Source organism: Pipistrellus hanaki (genome assembly GCF_964339955.1).
Source record: "Pipistrellus hanaki genome assembly, chromosome: 16".
Lineage (NCBI taxonomy): Eukaryota > Metazoa > Chordata > Mammalia > Chiroptera > Vespertilionidae > Pipistrellus > Pipistrellus hanaki.
Window position 1 is genome coordinate 15587620 of NC_140518.1, and position 24113 is coordinate 15611732.

At 41.8% G+C, this 24113-nt stretch overlaps 1 protein-coding gene across 3 annotated transcripts in view; it reads right to left on the bottom strand.

Annotated features, from left to right (window-relative positions):
* Positions 1 to 24113, bottom strand: part of CEP112 (centrosomal protein 112) — a 261521-nt gene that overhangs the window by 46145 nt on the left and 191263 nt on the right. For all 3 annotated transcript variants that reach the window (XM_084864076.1, XM_084864074.1, XM_084864075.1), the window contains 2 exons: positions 19010 to 19072; positions 12719 to 12868 (listed from right to left, as the gene is read on the bottom strand). In XM_084864076.1, coding sequence (XP_084720202.1) covers positions 12719 to 12868; positions 19010 to 19072 — 213 coding nt within the window. The remainder of the gene's footprint in view (positions 1 to 12718; positions 12869 to 19009; positions 19073 to 24113) is intronic.

Genomic DNA, 24113 nt, shown 5'->3' on the forward strand with positions numbered 1-24113 from the left:
CACTGGACAGGGGTACTAACTAAAGTTTTCAGGTAGGGGGACGATACGATTGGGTCTGCTTTTATACAGGGCTAGTTTATTGCTCTGATAATACATGACGGAGCTGGAGGAGCGGGACAATGAGACTCAGGAAGAGTCCATGGGAGAAGAAATTAGCATAAAAACTGGATTGAGGTAACAGCCATAGAAAGAAAAGGATTAATTTAAGCCAGAAAAAACAGACTATATAGGAAGGAAGCAAGGAAGGAGAAAAAAAATCAACAGAGGGGCTTGGTGTACCTGAAGTTATGAGCAGCGAGAGTGGGGAGGAAACAGATCTAGATTCCACGAGGTCATCCACAGAGGTGTCTGTTCCGCTTGGAATTGGAGGGGACTATGGGTCAGGGTTCAGGCGTGACTCTTCTGCAGAAGAACAGAGCTGAGATTGTAGGAGAGAATGCGTTTGCTGAGGGACAAAGACTAGAACACATCATGGAGCGTTGGTGCAGGATTTATGCTTAGGGCTCCTGAAGAGAAGAGAAGAGCCACGAATCATGAGAGGCATCCAAAGGTGGGATGTGGGAGCTCCAGGAAGAAGAGAACGTCAAGGAGGTGGTTAGCAGAGTTGAATGCTGTCCTGGGGAGCTGGAGGAGAGTCATGACTGATACCACACTTGTCATCGCCATCCTCACTATCACCATCACAATAACAACTACTACTAAAATCACTACTACTATTGGCAATATTAAAGTAAGTAGGATGATGATCATTTCTAAAAATGTGGTTCTATTAGTTGATAGATATACATCCCAAATTCATTTCTTCATTCAACAAGAACTGACTGAGTGCTTACTATTTGCCAAATACTGAACTGGACAAAGCAGAAATGAATGTCTGGTAAGAAAGCACAGGGAATAGGCCCAACCCTACTTCTGTACGAATTTGGGTTGTAAGAGCTTGAGGGGAAAGTGTTCTAGGTGGGGGAAACTAGTCTGAGTTACAAGTTTGTTTCTAGGGGAAGAATTGAATCTGAAAAAGATTAACCTTTAAGTATCTGAAATGTTATATTATGCTAATTTTACCATGAGATTCATCTACCACTCATAACAATGTTTCTGCTAGAAAATGTGTTCAGAGTTTCCATTTGAGATGTAGAGAACACATTTTCTCTTACAATAGTCTTGTAGTGAAATCAGTTCAAAATATGGGGGTAAAGGTGGAAATGAGAAAAGGGGATTAGGAGTCTAATAGGAGAAAACCAAGGAGAGGGCGTGATGCCATAAGGGCATTTCAGGAATGATATGGGCTGGACATCAGACAGGGCAGGAGTGTTCCAGGAAATGGAAGCCCGAGAGTCATGCTATGATCACAGGTCTGGATTCTAGTAATTATTTATTATCACTATGACTCTTTAAAAAACTACACTTCATACCTTCAGAAGCCAGGGTCTCTAAACAATAGTGCAAATGGTTCAAGCTGGAAGACATCTCAGCTGCAATGAAATTCATATTTACAAGTTCCATTCAATTTAATTCCCAGGAAAGTGCTGCTAACCTTTATGACTCAGCTCTTACTGGGAAATACAATTTCCTCGCAAAATAAATATGTATATTTTAGGACTTCTTACTGCAACCCACTTAAAAGTCTTTCCTATGAAGTTCGAAGCTTGCCTAGTCCCCGGACCAGCCTTTGAAGGGTGCCAGGAGCCTCAGGCAAGTGGCCGGATGGGCAGGTGTGGCTCATACTCACTCTCTTGGAACTGTAATGATCTCACAGATAGAAGGAAAGGTTAGTCCCAGAAGAGAGAAGAGAACTCCAAAAGGACACTAGGAATGGAACAAAAATAAGGTTCTGAAACTCATTTGATGATTTTCAGAAATGCTGTATTTTGAGCCCTGCACTTAATTTTCATCTTTCCTTTTGATTAGCAGTTTTTCTTCTCTGACTTTTGAATCCCAGCTCTTCCTCCCAGCTGCGGGGCTTAACCTCAAGGCAGACATTTGAAAGGACACCGTCTCATTCAGGGTCCCCATACAGCAGGCACACACTATAGATACTCTCCAACAAACAGAAAGCACCGCTCTGAATTTCCCCCCAAAATCATTTACTACAGACTCTGTGGCTTTTGAGTGTTAATATTTCCTGTACATCATTTCTTGGAAAACTAACAGCTAGAGAATATTGTCAGTGTGAAGGCATGATGGCTGAAAGTGAAATGTTTCAAAGGGCCCATTGCTTCTTGGCCAGGAGAAATAAAAGCAATAAAAGCATAGCAACTACTTGCTCTCTCTTACCCACTGACATTGAAATTAGCAGGCTTTTTTAGCAATCTCAGTCTAAAAACCATATGGTGCCAGCATTTTTTTTTCTTTTATCTGTAAATATTTTTCTTCCTGATAACTTTCCTCTATTCATATTAAATTCAACTCATCTCTTACTCTCTCTATATAAACGTGCTGGGTATAAAAGTGTTTGTTTTTGTTATATCTTAACTGGAGGTTGCATTTACTAATTTCAATCAAACTTTAACTTTTGTTCCATAGAATATAACCAATGATAAACTTTTTGCGAAGTGCCTTCTCCTTCAACTGGTCTCACTAGGAAGACAGCCTCTTCACAGGCCCCTTATGCTAACTGTCTCTCACTAGTTAAACACGGACTTGTATTAAATTCTAGTGATTTTGCATGGGGCGGGGAAGATTTATCTTTTTTTTGGACATATTTATGTTTATTGATAAAATGAAAGGCGTTTTTGTGTCATGAATAATCAAGCCCCAGAAGGAGAAATGAAAGAGAAGTCCAACTTCTCAGAACTTCTGGACAGTTAGGGGCTGACGACCGAAAGAGGCCGGACCAGACAATGTTCTTATCTCAGGGTGAAGCCTGTAATACGATTGTTCTCTTGGTCCTAAAATTCTGTCAAGTGTTTGCAGGCAAAACATTCAGAGAAATGCTTTTAGTGATTTGCCTCAGAGAGCTGTGGGGAGAAGAGAAAAGGAAGGGGAGCATGGAGGAAGTTTGGAGAGGAGAGGGAGTTTTGGATCTTAAGAAGTTAAACTGATCAATTTCTCTGCACATGTGTTGCTATATCATTTCAAAAAGAAAGTGCTTTCCAAAGGGAACTATACTTTTATTCCTTTATACAGTCACTCTGGTGTGGTGCAGAGATGGGCTGAGAGAGGCAACGCTGGGGCGGGAGCCTGTTCAGACCACGCACTAGGGAAAGGGCCTTGGGGATGCAGAGAAGAGGGTGAGGCAAAGTGAGGACCAGAACCAGGTGACCGGCTGGCTGAGGGAAATGACAGAGTCAGAAAGCAGCATGAGCCCTGGCTGGGTCAAACAGGTGGGCAGTGCCACTGACTGCAGCAGGGAGCACAGAGCAGATGCAGGTGTGGGTGGTTCAGACAGTTTCAGTTTTGGACGTGGTGAGTGTCAGGTTTCTGGAGGGCATGCTGAGATCTGTGTAGATATCCAGGAAGCTTCCAGAAAGATCTGGATGCAGTTGAGCTGGGAGATCTGGGCTAGAGATAGAAAGTTGCCAACTGTCAAAATATGGGAGTATGACACAGCCTACATGAGATCACAGAACTTAAAGAGAAAAGAAAACCCATCCTCCCCCCCCGCCCCCCCCGCCCCGCCCCTCCAGAGACCAACACGGCTTGAGGGCAAGACAGACAACAAGGGGCTGTCTTCGAGACTAGGAGGGACCTGCCTTCCACTGAGTCAGATGCTGCAGGGAAGTCAAGCAAAGATGGAGTTTCCAGGGAATTTAGCAACAAGGATGCCACTGTCGACCCAAAGAGCAGTTTCTGTGGAGTTTCTGGCAGCACCAGGGGACATAAGAGATGAGTAGGAATGGAGTGTAGACAGCAACTAGAAGAGACCAAGAGAGGTTCATCTAAAGTGGTTATGTTTGAACATACCTCAGACTCTCATTGGATAGGATCTTTTAACAATCACGAAGGCCTTAAGTAGAAGATACTCTTCTAAATGCTTTTCAAGCATGAATTCATTACATCCCACAGCAATTCCTCTAAGTTCTGTTTTTAGTTCCAGCTTTTGAAATGAGGAAACTGAGGCACAGAGAGGTTAAGTAATTTGTTTGAGGTCCCATGGTTTCTAAGTGGTGGAGCCAGACTTGAATCCAGGCAGTCTGGCTCCAGAACCCATCTTAGGAGGCTTGCTCTCTCTCTCTCTCTCTCTCTCTCTCTCTCTCTCTCTCTCTCTCTCTCTCCTCCCCCCCCCCTCCCCCTTGCTGCACATGAAAGGTAACAGAAAGGAATGTGTGAGCCTTAGCAAAATGAAACAGTGGCAACATTAGAAACACGCTTCACAGTTTGACAACGGCTGGAAATTACCGAAAGGACGCAGAGCCTACCACCTTCACCCCACTGTGCTGGGTCCTTCCAAAAACTATCGAGCACCGCTGTGCTGGCCTGGAATTTGTTCACAGAAAGAAAGTCACCTGAGATAATGCATTTTCCAAACGATCAGTTTCCTCTTGGAAAACAAGCTCCTCAGTCCTCTCACAAATCAATCTTGGCACGAGCGTGTCTGCGGACCTGCACATCTAGGCGGCTGTGCTTGGCCGTATTTATCAATAACATTTCCTTCCTTTGGAATGCTCTGGAATCAGGTGAGATGTTCAGAAAGCGGCTTTTCAAATCATGACCTTCTCTAAATTGGCTTTGAACATTTTGTTTCTAAGGAAATTAGTGACAATAAATAATAATAATAATAATGCTAGGAATAATAAAATCAAAGTAAACAACAAAGCCAACTACTGAAGGAAACACTTTTTAAAAGCCCAAATGAGAAATGGCTTTGCTGAGCCCCCCTCCAGAAACCACGGGAAGTTGTGTTTGACTCACAAGGAACCATAAAAGACTGTGGTGGCTCACATGTAGTTTAAAGTAAAAACAGCATTTCCGTTTTCATGTGTTTTCAAACATGGAATGAGAGTGAAAGACATGACTTGGGTTCTAGGCTCGGTGCTGCCAATAGCAACGTAGGAAGGACGAGCACTTCACCTCTGGGGGCTCAAGTGAAATGGGGGTCAAGGATGGAAGAATGAGAGGGCACCTAATCCTCTGAGATTCTTTTCAGCTTTAAGATCCTACTAATCAGTGAAATAACACAGGACTGAGATTTCAGGTTCCCTGAATCCACTCTACTTAATACTCTGCTCCTGAAACTTTGAGAGGAAAAGAAGAATGGATGACAGCATGATGTTTGAGGACATGGAGGTGATGATGAGCTCGAGCACAGAGCTGCCATAAAGAAGAGAAGCCAGATGGAAACCCAGCCGGAGGACATGTGACCAGAAGCTCGCAGAGAAGACAGGTGCTCGATGGGATCAGAGCTCAGGACCAGTTTCAATGAGACAGCATCTGGCCACGGAAATGGTAGACTGGCCAGGGCTGGAACGGCCACAGCAGTGTTAATCCCATGGAAGCATATTCATGGTCCAGGCTGGGAGGGGTTTTAGATCAAGCATCCATCTTTGTCCACTTCAGTCCAGCATATCTACGTAGTATTTAATCTAATACGCTAGAGCGTGTTCAAAGAAGATCACATGTGCAGCCTGATGGAGAACACAAACACCTTGTGGTGTGGGAATGAACTCGCTGAACATTCTAACTGGAGCCCTAACTGTTTCTGTATCCTCTCCATGGAAGATAGGAACTTACAAGGAGGTGCTGTTTATTACCAATTCCAAAGAAAAAAATAGGTCAAACTTGGACACTTTGTAAATGAGGGTTAGCAGAATAAAATGAAATGAGATAAGCCAGCTTGGAAAACAGTGAAGGAAATATATCTCTCCGAGACACACTAGTATTTGCTAAACTATGGAATAATGAGTTTTTAAGCAACAATGAAACACTCACAAAAAAGATTCACTGCACAGACTGGCAGCCCAGCGAGGTCTGGTCTGCACAAGGGGAACCGGAGAAGAGCCCAGTTCTCTGGATGAGGAAATGCAGGCTAACGCCACTTGTGAATTTGGAATGAATCTGCCAGTAGGAATAGCAAGAATAGAAGATGAAAAAGAGCAATCGGGAAGAAGAGAAAAAAATAATGCTTGTTTCTGAGAATGCTGCTGCTTTGTTTTATGAACTAGTCTATTTGTTTTGGCTCCAACTGAACTCAAGAATGTTTTCTGCATATTTTACAGAGTAGTTTATAGACATCAAAGGAACAATCTCTCCTTTCATCATTATTTACACATAAAAATAATGCAATTTGTGGTACATGTAAGATGTTACCTCTTAAAAAGCTCTCAAGTCTAATTTATTAATTGCTTGAGATTTAAAGTTAAACAAGGGTGAGATGCAAATCATATGTTACTCTGAAATATTTTACCACCAAATCTTGTTTTATTAATGAGATGTTGAGCAGCCATATGAATATTTATTTAGGTGGTTAGAGGGCTTTATGAAGAATCCTGGAGCAAGTGACAGAGACATAAAAGTAAATGGTTCTCTCTCTCCTGAAAGAAATGGGGCTGCCTCTTTGTTTTGAATTCCACATTTTCCGCTGTGCTCGCAACATTAAAGCATTCCTGTAACCCACCAGCCACCAGATCTCTCTCGCTCCAGATCTGCCATTTCAGCTTCAGTGGCTAGTGCCGCTGCTATGATAGCAATGGCCTCCTGCTGACAACCCTGCAAATAACATTTCGCCTTTTCTCATGGCTTGACAGACAGCACCACATTATTTTGGTCCAATTATACACATTTGGAAAACACGATACATGTATAAAACCAGGACTCCTTTTACTAATTTATTGATTTTTATGTAGTGCTTTGGAAATTGTGTAAGGCTGTAATTAACTCTCTCATCAGATGTTTCTTGTGCAACAAATCCCTTAAAAATAAAATGATCTAAATGTGAAGCACCATGAGCTAGGCCCATCTGAAACGTTTCCAGGCTGTATAAGGCATATTTATGCAGAACCGGTTATGATAATACAACTGCTTATTCACAGCTTCACTTTTTCTCTCACTGACAATGTATAATAACTGTTGTAAAATATGCATGTATGTACATATATATGAATTCTATCTTTATGGGGAAAGTATACACACACACACACACACACACACACACACGTACATGCCATTTCCTTTTAAAAAATACATAATGTCAACCTACACATGTAAACATAGGGTCATATGAGAGATAGTCGGATATATGTAGGAACTCAGGTGCTAAACTTCTGTAGCAATGAAGATGACCTGGAACCAAGTCCACCAGCAGGCGTCCTGCTTCATGGCCCCTCCCATCCCAGGCTGCTCCCCCCTTCACCAGGCCTCTCCTGCTGCCCTCCAGGCACCTGCCCCTCCCTGAAGGCCTCTGCACTCTCCTCCTCAAGTTCCTAAACTAACCTGAGAAGTCTGTGTGGGCTCTGCAATGGCAGACAGAGGAGTTGGATCTTGACGTTATAAGCAATCTTCTCAATTCAATTCAATAATATGACATTGTGAGGATGAAAACATCATCAAGAGTATCAAAAGTCCTATTCCCCCCAAATAACCAGTTACCCATTTTTGAAACCCATTCAGGCAATTTTAAGTGTATGACATTCTTCCTTAGTATGGATTGGCAACCGTGTCTCATTTTCACACAGAGATCTACTTCATTTTAAAAAAATACCCCCATAATATTACATTGTATGAATGTACCGTAACTTATTTTCTTCCCCAGCTTTTTGCTCACAGAGATATTCTATATCAATTCCTATTAATGGAACTGTTGGGCCAAAGGTTATATACATTTAATGTGGTCGTAGATACCCCCACACTGCCCTCCAAAGAGGCTTCACTGATTTATGCTCCCGGCAATGGTGCATCACTGGGTAATTGTTCAAATTCACAATTTATGCCCATCACATGGCAGCCAGGCCCTTCAAAGCTTTGGAGTTTTGATCTACATTTCTTTAATTATGGTCGAGAATGAGCAAACTTGAATATGTTTGCTGCGTATCACTTTTCGTCTGTGAACTGTGTTACTATCCTTTGCTCCTTTTGTCCACTGGCTTGTTCTTTTCCGATTGGTGTCCAAGCACGCGCCTTAGGGCGGCCCATCAGTGATCTGAGGTTTCCCTGGCAGAGTTCTTTGTCCTGGCTGGAGTTGAGGACCTTTGGCAGGGCCATCAGCTGAGAGCAGTCTGTTTTCAATCAATTGCAAGTTGAGAAGGGCTCTGAATAGGGTCATATCAAAGGAATAAGAAATACATTCTAGGATCCTGGTGGACTTGAAATAAACTGAGATGAAGGAAAGAAAGGACAAAGATGAGCCCAGAGTTTCTAACAGGAAACAGAAAGATTGGGGGTAACCCTGATAGACTGCAAAGAAGAGCCAACAAGCCCCACACTGGGGATCAAGCCTGCAACCCCTCCCACCCCCCCGACCAGGAATTGAACTGTGACCTCCTGGTTCATAGGTTGACGCTCAACCACTGAGCCACGCAGGCCGGGCTCTGCTTACTTGTTCTTGCTTCTCCTTGCTTTAGGAAGCAAGGTCATAATTCCCTGCCACCTGGTACCCAAGCTTATCTCCCAGGGCATTCATTCTTCCTGGAAAATGGCAAGTATCCCTCATGCCACTTTGGCTGAATGGCTCTGCCTCCCTCTCTGAGCGAGCAGGAGAGCCTTCCTGGGTGGGACAGAGAATACACTTCTATTCTTAGCATTATTAATTCCAATTCAGGCGGCACAAAGAAAACTTCCCTCGCGCCCTTAGGATGTGCAGGCGGGGGAGACGAGAACTAAATAACGAACAGCCCCAGACAAAGCCCTGGATGTGCGGCACGGCGGTTTCTTTCTGCCTCTCAGTGCTGCCGAGCCCCCACCATGAGCTCCGTCCTTTCATTCTTTGGGAAATGGATTCCTGGAGGCTTTGAGCTCAGTAAGAATTGCCCAATCTTATGAAATATTCCTCTTCCCCCTGCAGCCCTTCTGGTAACGCAGACCAGATTTCTCGACATCCTACTGGCAGCCGACCTTTCCCTGTGAACTCCGGTCAGTGGCCAAGGGAGAGCAGCATCAATGCTCTCAAACCTCCTTTCTATGCCTGCGAGCAAGAATCTGACAACATTTCTCCTTGATATGAAATCTCTGCTTGGACATCTGGCTTCACAGTGAGGAACTTTCAATATAGCAGCTTCAAAGAAAGGGCTCGGCCTGGCGGGCAGCGGGGCAGGAGGACAGTCCGTCGTGGAGCTGCTTCTAACAGAGAGAAATAGTGAACTCGGAGCAGAGAGGACGGTGCTAACTAACATTTAGATGACTTGGCTTCAGTGGACAGGCTTTTGGGGGCCTTCCCCGGAGCATACAAACCATGCCCTCAGATAACACACATAAGCTGTAGGGTATTCTATTAGATGCTGCCTGATCAGGCAAAACATATGGCTGTGGCCACAAGATCTGAGTGGCCTTCGCCTAGCTGTGACAGCATCACAAAATGTTTACAAGCTGCTTGCTAGTGATGAAATAACATGAGAGCCAAGTGGCATTGTTAGTTTTCAGAGGCCTGGTTTATCGGGGAACATCATGCATTAATTCAGCATATTTCCAGCACTTCCACTGAGCCAAAAACTGTGTGAAGGGCTTGCTCTCAAGAAGCAATGCGTCTGGTTGGTGAGAAAGAGAATTCATTTATACACAGTTCACAACCTCCCATCTGCAGTCCTTGATCCAAAATCCTCTAAAAACTACGAATAAGTTTTGAAAGGTTGCAGTTCACTTATGAGAACACAAAACTTGACTGATGTTACCAGGGTGTCCGTGGCTCTGTGTGTCCCATTTATTGAGGATAATCTGTTTTCCAGTGCGTGTGTGCTTGATACTATGTGTTGTCCCAGACCCCACTGGGGACAAAGTATAAGCACCGTGTCACCTTCCTATGTTCTGACTTCACATGCAGCCTCGGGGTTGGGATAAGGGACTGTGGATGTGTGTGGTGAACACTTTACTATAGGAATTGACAAAGCTGGTGTGAGCCTCTCCCTCGGATATGTCACAGAGAAGACAACATTTAATCTTTAAGGGAAAGGACATTATCCTCAGAGTTCCTGGGACCAGAGAGCATGTTAGGATGAGGACTGGCAGCAATGAGGTGAGGGAGGGGAGAATTCGTTCAATGGGGTTTGTGGAATCTGACTGGAGTGGCCGGGTGGATGCTGGTGGTACTCTAGTTCAGATAATCAATACAAGAGGAAGAACAGGCAGGGGGAAGAGAAGAGTGGGAGGAACGTAACTCTGTGAAATGCCTCGTTTGCGCAGCCTCTGGACTATCCAAGAGGAAATGTGCAACAGAGGTTAGAACTGGATTGAGAGCTCAGAAAGGCATCTATCTGGGTGGAGGCGACAATTCAAAAGTCATTTGCATAAATGCCTACCTGAGGGGATGAGACTATGTAGGGATAGTGCATACACAGCAGAGAGAAGAGGCCTTGGGTAATACCACTGTTTAAGTGCTAAGAGGATGATGAGCAGACGGGGCCTGGGAATGGGAGGAGCCTTGGAATGGCAGCTGAGCTGGGAGGTGTCGCATGGAAGGGAGGGGTGTCAGAGACTGTTTACAGGGCGGACGGGATCATTGCTCCTAGGCAAGGAAAAGTAATGTCCTTTTTATACGTCACTGAGTTTGGAGGATTGTTCGTTATGGAGCATTATTGTGGCGGTAGCTGACTAACACAGGTTCCTTGTTAAATGTTATAGGGCGTCAAAGAGGCTTCTGAGAGCAAATAGTAGACTGAACTTCCCTCTCCCAACACCAAATGGTGTGAATAAGTAACAATAAAAACTAGCAGAAATGCACCAACAGCACAGGAATAGGGTAGATAGAGTAAGGCAGACATCACTCAAAACCTCTCAACCACCTGCGGTCAAGGAAAGAAACAGGATTCTGGAGCACCAGCGAGACGCACAGTAACAGCTTCAAACTCTGCCAATGTCCCTGAATCCTTATTTTGTAAGGACTTCACAAAATTCCACAATTGGTGCTTGGGGCAATGCTTTAACCAACTGAGCCACCTGGCCAGGGTGTTTTCCCTTTTTGCTTATATTGGAATTCAATTATTTATTGAAATTTGGAAATTATCTACCAGTTGGTATTTGGACATCACTGAAAAAGAAATTCCTGTAAAATGAAAGTTTTATATAACTAAGAGAATTTAAATGAAGTGGTCAATGAGGACTTGCTATGCATTTATTAATGAGAAGAGTGCCAAATATTTCTTTCAAATAGCAGAATATGAAAAGGAAACATCTCTTCTGTCTAATATCACACATAGGGGAAAAGAAAAAGCTCACAGATGGAACTGTATAGGGAAAAATATCATCATTAATAATAAAATAAAATAAGTCTTTTCTTCTAAAGTGGGGAGGCTGGATGTGATGGCCTCCAAGGTTTTGTTCATAACTGTTTTTTACTCTATTCAGGGCTGCCTGGGCTTAAAGAGTATCCTATATAATAAAAGCCTAAATCAACCGAATGGTGGAATGACTGGTTGCTATGACATGCACTGACCACCAGGGGAAGATGCTCATTGCAGGAGCTGCCCCCTGGTGATCAGTGCTCTCCCACAGCGGGAGCACTGCTCAGCCAGAATCTGGGCTCACAGCTGACAAGCGCAGGAGTGGTGGGAGCTTCTCCCTCCTCTGCTGCAGGTGGGTGGTAAGGAGTGAAGGGTCCTGGATTGTGAGAGCCTGTACCGAGAGAGGGATGTTTGACTGCCTCCGGCAGGCGGACATCTCTCCAGTGGTCCCAGACTGCAAGAGGGTGCAGGCCAGGCTTAAGGGATCCCCTTTCCTCCAGTGCACAGATCTCATGCACCGGGCCTCTAGACTATATATAAGAAAGCAACTTACATTAACACTAACATTTCCCTAAATTGCTCAGATCATCTGCAATGGGCTACAGAAAGCAAGATGGGTATTAGGCAGAAAAGGGCAGTGATAAAACCCAAATGTTTCCTTGCTTTGTATGATTACTCTACATGCTTTAAGGATTGCTCTAACAAAGTAAAGTCACACACACACAAAAAATCCTTTGCTGAGAATTCTTCTAAAGAATTTTTGTTCTCTTTTAAATCTTATTTATAAAAGTTTCCAGATGTTTATCCTCACAGATTAAATACCGCATGAGGTGGACACACACAGTAATACTCATTGCTACGGAACCAAGGAAATGGCACTTGGAGATCGGACTGCCCATCACCCCAGGGGGTGTCTGTTGCTACGAAAGGTGTGTCTTTCTGAAGCCATTTGGAAACCACCTAGGTCCTCAGCATACACATCCGAGCACATCAAGTAGTTGGCATTCCAAACCTCAAACAGGTTGTTTCTCATCACACAAATGCATAATGAGAGGATGTGGGCAGAGAATAGGATGTCAATTGGAAGCTGACTTCTGAATTTATTAGCCAGCAGTCCTGAGCTGAAAGAGTCATCCTAATCTCAAGAGACATTCCAAAGTGGTTCTCAAGAAAGAGCACCGGTGGTTTTCCGATACGTGCTCAATGTGAATGGAGCGGGTTTGCCAAAAATGACTTTTTATGCTGGCATGTGACCTCTCAGAGGGAAGTGGCCTGAGTCACCGGACACATCAAAGGTGGCCAGTGAGGGGGATGACTGCAGGCTGTGTGCACAAGCCAGATACCTGCACGCATCTGCCCCCTTTTAATTACACTGCAGCAGCTGGGACCACTGGTTACTGAAGTCTTCCGATTACCTTGATTGCTCGGTCATTATCTCTAATCAGCTTCTTCTTCTCATCTTCAAACTTCTGGGTAATATCCTGCAGCCGCCTTTCCGCAGCGAGCTGCTGCCGGCTGCTCTCTTCTTTCAGGGAGGAAATGGCTGTCTGGAGCTCGGAGATGGTCTAAAATGAGAACAGCATGCTATCACTTGCATTCTTCAGCAAGAGGCGTCTACTTCATATGCATTTAGCTTAACAAAGGAATGGGGTTGGCAAGACTCTGCTCCACAAACTCAGTATTTCCAATTAACATATCACACACTATCATGCATGAAATTCCACCCAATAAAAGACTGTAATAAAACGGTGAATGGTGAATAACAGCTGAACCAAATATTTTTGGAAGACATTTCCACGATAACATTCCACAATATTTACTCATCAACAGAAAGAACATCTGTGATCTCAAATATATGAAATGCGTCAGATCTTATTTTACTGAGAAATATATACTTATTGGAAAGAAAAAAGCTAATTGCCTTGCCCAATACTTTGAACTGTAATAACCAAAGAAAATAGGGAAGAGTTCATTCTCCTTAGTTACCTAATTCTACACAGCAGTTTTTGAGTATTCACCAACATCTGAGCACTGTGCTAAGCACTGTAAGTTGCTATGGAGGCATTATTATTGCCCATCATCTATTAATGGAGAAACAGGGGCACAGAAAGAGATCACATATTTTACATTGTTGAAGATGATATCCAACCAAGGAGACAGGCAGGGCTTGAACCACGCCCAGTCAGCAATTGCTGCTCTAATTGGTTCCTCAAACCAGGCTACTTTGAACAAGGTTTTGGAATCGAAGAGAAGTTTATGATGACACAGTTCCAAAAAGGTTGCTTTCTTCCTAACTGCTACGGTAATATCCATGAAAGTTGATTTTGGTCCAAATAGTGTCATTTCAGAGACTCCTGGAGTATTCTCTACTCGTGAAAACTGGTTCTCTCTATGATTGGGTTCCCTCCCAGTTCTCAAAGCAATCATCTGATGAGGGAGCTTTGAATTTAATGGGCTGACTCTTCCTTTGGTTTAGAACTTTAGATGTATCCACTTCCTTTCAAATTCAGTAGTGATGACTTTCCAAAGCAGGAAATGGCGGTTCCTTCTAATAAAAGAAAGAACTCTAGTCCAGGGTTGGAACAGAATTCTGTTGGTTCTGTGAGAGAAAGGCTGGTTGATTGGAAACACTGGAGAAGTTAGTGATCTTCCTTGAAACTCAGTTTTCCCAGCGATTATTAGATGACAAAACTAGTTCACAGCATTTTAAGGCAATAAATGGAAAGTGTCTGGAGTCTCCCAGAAGCCAAGTCTTATAGCAATTAGTTGTTACTACTGACAGAAATAATAGCACATTTACAATAAAATGTGGGGTACTTATGCTTTTAGAGGGAGCTAATTCACTGTAACTAAGTTTAACATTTAAAATTTGTAAAGAATCAAATATTAAGACAACTGTGAAAGAAATGACAAAACACATAAAAGCAGTACAGTCATATTTTTAAAGACAAACTTGACCCTTCTGCTGTGAGTTGGGGAATTCATTTACTGAGAATGAAGATGTTTTCATCTGTTTCTTGAATTTTGATGAAGTGTTTTCATTCTGGCATCAGTTCCATTAATTCTCATAGCACTTCTATGAAACAGGGAAGGTTACATTTTTACAGTAAATGTCAAAAACCGAGGCACAGAGTAATGAACTCACTCACAGTCACAGAGCCAAAGGAGCCGGAGATAAGAAAGAGCCAGATTTCCTTGGCCCAACATGAAACTTGGGATTGGTATTTTATAAGAACATGGAGCCAAATAGCAAAAATAACTTACTCTTTCAATGACTATTGCAGCGTTTCAAGCTGAGTAAACTACAACTATGCAAAAGTGGTGAGTTTAATTCTGTAATGTGTTCATTGTGTGTTGGATGTGTGTGCGTGTGTGTATTTGTTCTATGCAATTTTATCACCGGTATAGATTCATATATCTATCATCACAATCATGCAATGCATTTTTAAAGTACTGAGTAATTTCATTTCTTTTTAAAAAAGTAAGATTCAGATTAGCTTCATAATGGAAGATAAAAATATTTTGGGGTTCTTCAAATGACAAAGGTGTGAAAGAGGGATCTCTCATATTCAGAAGATTTATGACAAGAGCACATCAGAAAGAAAGAAATGCAGGGTTTGGAAGGAATCACTAGTAAAGCATGCTTGCTTTTGTGCGGGAAATGAAACCTTACATTTTTTGGGGGAATAATGAGATTATTTTGGGGAAAATAATGAGATTATCCTTGGAAAGTTAATTTGAAATCTTATGAAGATGATATAAGGAGAGTGTCAAAACATTTCAGGTGAAACACCTTGGACAGATAAACAGATAAATTGGTTGATAGACTGATAGATAAGATGGCTACAAAGATGTGACTAAAATATAGTTTTAAAAACTGATTTGAGATTTACTTTAAGATAGAAAATAATCATACTAACTAGATTAAAAGCTTTAGGTAAGGAACTCATTCATCTGGTTGTAGACACAGAGTATAAGAGAATAGGCTATTTTCACCTTAGCTCAGTGCACAAAACTGGCACCCAATAAATACTTAAGTAGTAGAATTATAATCAGAGTAAATAAAAAATAATTACTTGAAATAGTATATTGAGATAAGCTAGACTTTCATGGAAAAATTTCCAAGAAAAATGAAAATTAATCTATACAATCCTAATTAAACCCCACCAGTTTGGCTTGAGTGGTAATTAAAAACCATAGAACAAAATGCCACCATTCAACCAAATGTGTACCTGCATTAGCTTCAGAGAAGGAAGTGAATTAGAGTATTAAAAATTAACACTTTGGAAAGCAAAAGGAGAGTTTTCTGGGCCTGATACTGTAAGCATCCTATTCCATGAAAGCTATCATAGCTAATAATGATTATTGAGCAATTAATACTTTGAGTTAATGTTAGTGGTCTTATTAGGTCTTAAAAGTAACAGAATTCTAAATAGAGGTTAAGATTTTATCTTTAACTCACTTAACTTTTTCAGGTCGTAGTAGAGTTGGAGATTTTTATAAAGCTCTTCTTTAAAATACAATAGACAAGACAAGGCATCCTTCGGAAGGTTCAGCGAACATGGAAGATCCTCATAAACCAAGTGGAAGAGGGGCTCCTTGACACCTTTTGCATTCTGGGTTGTCACCCTGGAGAGTGACAGGAAGGCTGGGGTGTGGGGCATGTGGAACGGGCCCAGGCACTGATCTGTAGGGGTATGTGGGAGCAAGTGTGGGTAGAGGGGAAGTGGGTCCCTGGCAATGGGTGGGTGCTGGAGCCAGCTTTAGTTTTCTCCACCACCACTTCTACCCTTGCAGATGACAATGTCTTTCTTTGACCAAGTAAGTCAGTTGAGTGGGAACCAGCATTAGAATTGAAAAGGGAGGCTAATATGTAACATTAAGATAAAAAGAATAAATACATGACTCTGGTAGAATGATCCTGGAAGTGTGCCCAGTGATGATGGGAACACCATCCTGGTGGGCATTGAGAATCCCAAAGGGGTACAGTCCTGGATACGCCAAGGGTTTGATGTACATGGTCTAGTAGGTTCTAAATGCTTGATAAAATCTTAAAGATTAAGTAACTTCATTTTAGGGAGGAAAATGTTTAAAATATTTTCCAATGTAACTGATGAGTTCGTGGTTACCAATTCATTACTAAGGCATTCATCTTATTACTTTTTTCTTTTTTGAGAGATTGTTAAAAATTTAATAAAGTTAAGCAACTTTGTTCCTGCATTCGCCTCAGCTTAGACATTGGATTAGAGAATCCAGTAAACAAACTGGGAAACAAAAAAAGTCAATCCATGGTTCTGTTTTACAATGTTTATTTTTAAATCATCTGTTTCTCTGAACTGACTGGATCATTAACCAATGTTTCTCAAAGTCAGAGGTGGGCAAACAAGTACTGCCAATGTGAGGTTGTCACCCTATCTTCCATGAGAAGGATGGACTCTCTCTTATTATGTTACTAGACCCTTTCGAAGGTTCTTTCTGACTTCGTGTTGCACTGGCCTTTCATTTATGAAATGATGGTCAGAGGACATGACAGTTGTTACTAGTTGGTTTTCCCTCCACTTCTTCCTCCTCCTTCGTCATGTCTTTCATTGGGAAAATACTCTGCAACCCTTTACCTCTCCAAATTTTGGAAGGAGAGTTTAATCAATGAGCAAACACCCCAAAATAAACTAATTAAAATAAATAATGTTTTGCCTTTTCCATACCCTTTCTCTTCTTTGCTCCCTCTTTTCCTTTCTCATTGCAAGTTTCGTACTATCATTGTAAGAGCTAAAAGTGGTTAAATGTTTTACTAGGTACTAGGCTCTGCACTAAGCACTTTTGTGGTATTGTGTTACTTAATCCTCTGAGGTAAGCATTACTCCCTCCTTTTACAAATGAGCAAACTGAATTCCAGAGAGGGCAGGTAACACGCTCAAGGTCACGGAAGCAGTAGGGCTGGAATTCCAATTCAGGTCTGCTGCCCTGGGGAGCTGAGGTGATCTTCCACACTCACTTCCATTTAATTTGTTTTAATACCAACTAATCGGCCTTCTTCACACATTCCTTCAGATAAACTTAAACACCCCTGGTTACACTCCCATCATGGAAGCATTTGTCAGCTATCTTCTATCTCACTTTCGGTCTGCCTCCCCCATTTAACATAAAGCAAAATCAGCAGGATGTGAGGCTTGCCAGCTGGGCGGTTTCCATTATTTCAGTTTAAACTTTAACTTTCAGAGTAATAAGATTTCTTTTGATTATAAGATATTTTTCTCAATGGATTATAAAGGATATTCCCCATGTTTTTTCTTGAAGGAAGGTCTGGAATAAGGGCAGTCAAGACAATCATCATCTTTTTTTTTTTTTTTTTTCAATCCTCACCCAAGGATATTTTTTTCCATTGTTTTTTAGAGAGAGTGGAAGGGAGGGGAGAGACAGGGAGAGAGAAACATTGATGTGAGAGAGACACATCAATCGGTCATTTCCCACACTCATCCTGATGAGGGCCCAGGGATTGAGACTGCAGCCAAATCCTTCAAACTGCAGACCAACACTCTAACCACTGAGCAAAACTGGCTAGTGCAACCATCATCTTTTTAAATATGCTCATATGAGCCTTCATTGAAGATTTTTGATTTCCTAATGGGATGTAAATTATGACATATGCACATTTTCAAAATAATTGTAAAATTTACGAAATTCCATGATCACCACCATCAAAAATTTGTGATGTAAAAAATGTGAGGGAGTGGGTCAGGCTGGGGCAGTCAGATCCAGGTTGGATCCTGGCTTAGTCATTTGCTAATTATGTGACCTCACTTTCCTGGGCCTTCGTTTCCTCAACTGGAAAACTAATAATAATTCCTAGTCTCATTGTTATAAATGAAGACAGAGTGAGTCAATATGGTTAGTGTCCCATAAAATTCTTGATATTAGTATCATTTTGTTGTCGTGTTGCTGTTACTACCAATTGCGTGGTAACTCATAAAATGGTACATGCATTTCAGTTTACTACCACGTTCCACTGTATACATTAAGAAAAGTTGAGCTACAAAGTCATTGGTTATGATGCCACAAAACTAAAATGAAAGTTAGTATTTATTTAGTTAGAGTTATTCATGCCACCAAGGAATGCTTGGGATTCCCCGGATGCTGCTCCAGGACAGCCTTGTAACAACTCGTGCAGAGAGCTCTGTAAGCATCATGTCAAGTATAGACAGGCATCAATTATTGGCCTTTTCAGATCAAAACTACAAAAGTAACAACACACAGCAAGCCGTGAGTGGAGGGACGTATTCTTCTTTTTCCCAAGAGGAATCAACAGTTGAGCTGCTAATTTAATGCAGACACTTGCCATTTTGAATTCTGTTGTTAAGCTGTCTTTACTGCAGCAAAATGGAATATTGCAAAAAAGCATAGATGGTATCAAACTGCTTACATCACAGATGTAGGCGTGTGCCTCCCGCCCTCGTGAAATATGCTTCGGCCTGGGCTTGCTCAAGTGCACGGGCTGGTTCTACCACATGTGAGTGTGTGTTCACATGGTTCAATTTAAAAAGTTTTTAAATAAAAAATATTAAAAACATATATTACTTATCTATGTACCCATCAAAAACCAGAAACTAATCTTTGAGCAACTGGAGAGAATGAAGTTTAATTCTAACATGCAAATGCTTTTATGCATATGTTCTTCTCGTTTTGTTTTTCTCTTCCAACGTTCTTACCTGTGAAGATTTGGCAAGCTTCTGGGTGTACTCCTTCTCAATCTGCTTCAGCCTGCTGTTGGCCTGAAAGACACACGGACATGAACACACACACAGTGACCTGTGAGCTTGGTATCTTGCACATGCCTATCACCAGCAGCTGGGCTGACTGCCAGCTGCACCGCCCTCTGGAGCAGCCAGAAAACCACAGGGCTTGTCTTTGATCCAGCGCCAACTATTCATCACTTAAAAAGCAAAGAGCAAAAGAAAAAAAAAAGAAAAAAAGATCTCTCCTGCCAATTATTAGACAAACACAGACTTCTGTGGAGAGACAGAAAGGGAGAAAGAGAGACAGAAATAGACACAGAGCAAGTGTGAAGGCTCAGGAGGTGAAGTGGGGAAGGGGAGAAGAAACAAAGGAGAAGGAGCAGGAAAAGGAAGGGGAGGGAGCGGAGCGGGAGGAAATGTAACACTCTTGCCCTTAGTTTAAAGAGGAAAGAAATAGATGTTCCCCGACAGGCAGGAGATTTCCAGATTCACTGAGCTGACTTGAGCCCCCACTCTGCCTCACACACAAGAACGATTTTTTGAAGTGACACATGTGTCTCATCAAACAATGTCCCGTCCTGGACGCAGGGTGGCTGTGCCAGAATACGTCCACGTACAGTGGGATTGTGTCCTGTGCCACTCGAGGTCTGACTTTTTTTGCATGTGACCTGCTTTCTGCTCTCTGGGCACCGTTGGGACCCTCTCTTTGTCTTAAGTGTTTGGAAGCATCACAGTGACATGCCTTTGACTGAGCCTTCCCATCCCTGTGCAGGCATGGAGTAGGTCTTTCCAACCTGGGCTGGGTCCTTTGTCTCCAAGGAGGTTCTGGTCACTATTCTCATAACTGGCTATGCTGTATTCAGGGGTCTTCAAACTACGGCCCGCGGGCCACATGCGGCCCGCAGAGGAGTCTGATTCGGCCCACCAGGTTTTTTGGGCAGTGAGCGCAGCCGAGGTGTTACAGTAGGAATTAGTAGTTCATATAGTCCGGCCCTTCAGCTCTCTGAGGGACCGTGATCTGGCCCCCACTTTAAAAAGTTTGAGGACCCCTGAGATAAAAAGAAATGAATCAAGGGTGACTTCAAGATAGCTGTCCGAAGAAACTAGAAGAATGGGGTGTCATCATTACCTTACATCGAAATCTTGGTGGAACAGGTTTTGGGAGGAAGATCCAGATGAGTTTCAGACACATGAAGTTGGAGATGCCTATTGGACATGTAGTGTTGAAGTGAACATGTGGACATTACAGTCTGGAGTTCAGGGAAGAGGTCTAGGCTAAGTATACACCAGCATATAAATGGTGCATAGGTCTATGCTACTGGATGACATCTCAAGGCATCAAGGGTCTACAAAAACGGAAGTACAAGTATACTGAGCCCTGGGCCTGCCGATGTTAAGAAAGCAAATGATGGCCAGAGATAAGAGGTCAGGATAAGATGGAATCCTGGAGCCACATAAAGACAGAGTCTCAAGGAGCACTCCACTGTGCCAGATGCTACAGAGAGCTCGTGCACGGGGAGGACGGGGAAATGACCACATGGCTTGAGCATGTGGGGGACATTGGTGATTTGGATAGAAGCAATTTTGTGTAGTGGCAAGGAGGAAAGCTAGATTAGAGGGCGCCTAAGAGAGAAAGGAGGAATTGGAGCAGATACAGACACTTTGTTCAGGGTTTTGTTATAAAGGGGAGGAGAGAAATGGGTTGGAAGCTGCAGGGGAAGTGGGCAAAGACAGGGTTGATTTGTTATGTTGTTTTTGTGAGATGAGAGAACGACAACATACAAGCTAACGGGAAAGATCTGCCAGGAGAGAGGGGAGAATAGATGATGCCAGGGACCACGGGAGACATGTCTTGGAGGAAGGGAAAGGTCGTCGTGGGATGTAGAGTGCAGGGAGGAGGGGGCCTTTGCTGAGAAGTACAGGTACCACCCCTGCAGCAGTGGTGGGAACTGATTAATTCCATCTTCTCCATGAAGCAGAAGGAACGGTTCATCAGCTTAGCAGGAGGAGGGCAGAAGAGACTGTTGGGAAACTCGAGGAGTGAGGCAAGAACATGAATAGTCACCTGGGGAAGCGGGGAGGGGCTGCAGAATGCAGTAGGAGTCCATGGACCCAGGAAGCATTCTGGGTCTTTTGAAATGACCAATGCTGACTTTAAAGTGAGACCAGATGGTGGTGTATAAAAAGCCTAGACCTTGTAATAGCGAAATAGAGCAGAATCAATACTCTAAAGAATAATGAGAAATTGTGTAATTACTTGAATAATTGAAGAAATAAAATTTATTTATCAACCTTCAAGGCTTTTACTATGTGTTTGAACTTAAGTCACAGCTGCCCGAATTTCTGAACTTTTCAATTACATCTAAAAACTCTGGTTGAGCATGGTTGAAAATCATAGCTAATTTATCATGCAAACTGTCCCCCAGACATTTTTGAATAATTTTACTCTCAGCATGGTATTGACTTACATAAATTAAGTTAGGGTTAGCTATTTGAATCCAAGTCTTATTTTCCAAGCTATCATTACTATAGAAAAATACTCTTTTCCAATAATCATCTACAATATGGCCTGAATAGGTATAGAATAACAGATGAGAAAAAATAATTTAGAAATGAGCAGAATTGTTTTATTGTTGCTGTTGTTTCAACCTCACTGCTCCCGTGTGTGCTTGCTATCTCTTCACCCTTCACAAACACTCAGTTCCCCGCTCTTCTCTAGGGCCTTTGTGTTGGTCCACTTTCTCTAAGCAACTCCCATCAAAATCTCGGGTTTAAAACCCTATTGGAAAAGAACCAATCAACCAACCAATTTTCACAAAGGTGTCAATGGCTGTTTATCATCTTTAAAATTTTTTTTAATCTTTATTGTTGAAAGTATTATAGATATCCACCTCCCTCCCCCAAATCATCTTAATATAGTACCCTTTTCTTGCTGGGCACTTCACATTATGTCATAATTCAAAAGAGTCTTTCATCCCTTTATTTTCCATTTCCTATCACGAATTGTGAAAATTCATACATCCATGATTTCCAGGAAGGTGATTTGGAGGGAAGAAAATTAGGAGATTCCTCTTTTTAAGGCAAGTCCAGATCTCATAAAGATATATTTCTTTAAAATGTAATAGTATAAGTTTTGGAATAACAGGATTAAATAAAAGGATGTTTCCCAAATTCTTTAAACAGTACAAAGCTCAAATTATTATGCAGTATTTTCTACTAAAAGTTTTGTAGGCACCCATTTGATGTTTCTTCAAAGACTGAATACAGTTCTGGTGCCAGATATTACTACATAACTGTGTACTAGCCCTCTGGAGCATAAATATTCAGATAATTCATAATAAATACTTAGATTTAATTTAGTTTAATTTTTAAAATTTAGAATATTTACAGAACTTTCCAACTTGAAAATCTCTACATATTACATCAAAATAAAAGCATAAATTTGTGAAGCATAAATAAAATTCATGATTTCCACTGGGACCCTGGTGGGGCAACTGGGACCATACTTCATCTGCTACAGCAAACAACTAGAAAACTGGACAGAGTATGGAGAAAACCGTTAGGATGCTGGGAAACAAGAAGCACTGGGCTGTGACTGTGAGGGAAGGGAAACAAAGGGGGTAACCCGACAACCATCGCTTTCTTCCTGGAGGCACATCCTGAGCCTGCACACCAGGAAAGGGAGTTGAGCACAGCACAGCAGCACAGCAGTTTGTGAATTGAGAAGACAAAGGTTAGAGTCTAAGAAGACTGAGCAGCCGGAGGTTGCTGGGGCAGACCACTAGATAGGAGGAGGGAGCACGCAGAAGTCCAGATAACTACATGGGTTCATCTGAGTCTGCTGCTGACACTTAGCTGTGTATGTGTAGGGTTAAGTTCTATAAGACCAAGTACAAAGTGATTGGTGAGCTTTAAGATAAACAATTCCCAAAGCTCACACAGAGCTCAGAGATTTTCGATCTCTGGTTATTCAGAATGGAGAGACCTCACAGAACCAAGAAGGCCATAGTTATGGGAGTTAAACTAGTCTGGGAGTAAAGTCAACTTTAAATTTGCTCTAACAAAGTTTGAAACAAGCCACAAATGGATCAAACTGATAATCTACAAATAACAGCTTCCTAAAAAAAAGTCCAATATTTTTTCAAAAGAAGTAAAGATAATCCAGCATTCAACTTAACTTTTATAATGTCCAGTATCTAATAAAAGATAACCAGACATGAGAAAAAGAACTATCTGAGTTATAAGCAGGAGAAAAATCAGTCAATAGAGTTAAACCTCAATATGACAGATAGTAAAATTAGTAGACAAAGACTTGAATAGCTATTAAAAATACATCCAGCCCTTACCAGGTAGTTAGTTAGTTAAGAGTGCCATTCTGATATGCGAAGGTTACACATTCGATCCTTAGTCAGGGCACATACAAAAATCAACCAATGAATGCATAAATAAATGGAACAACAAATTGATGTCTCTGTCTCTTTCTCTCAAAATCAATCAATAAAAAAACCCCCCACACTCAAATATGTAAATAAAAACATGAACATAATAAGGAGGGAAACAGAGGATATTTTAAAAAACTAAAGAGCCTAGAATATATCATAGTAATATATTATCTGAAAGAAAAATTTCACTTGATGGGTTGAACAACAAATTCAATCCTATAGAAGAAAAGATTAGTGAATATTAAAAAAAGGCATTTTAAATATCCAAAGTTTTGCCAGAGTGACAAAAAAAACTGAATGAATATAATAAATAATCTTAGTAATCTGCAAGACTATATCACATCATCTAACATATGTGTAATTATATACCAAAAGAAGAAAAGCTTAGAAAAATATGTGAAGATACAATGGCCAAGATTTTTTCAGTATGAAGAAAATCATAAACCTACAAGCAAAGATAAATAAAAGGAAAAGATAAGGGCAAAGAAAATCACATCAAGATAATTCATACTCGCCGAAACTGGTTTGGCTCAGTGGTAGAGCATCGGTCTGCGGACTAAAAGGTCCCAGGTTCGATTCTGGTCAGGGGCATGTACATTGGTTCCGGGTACTTCCCCGGTAGTGGGTGTGCAAGA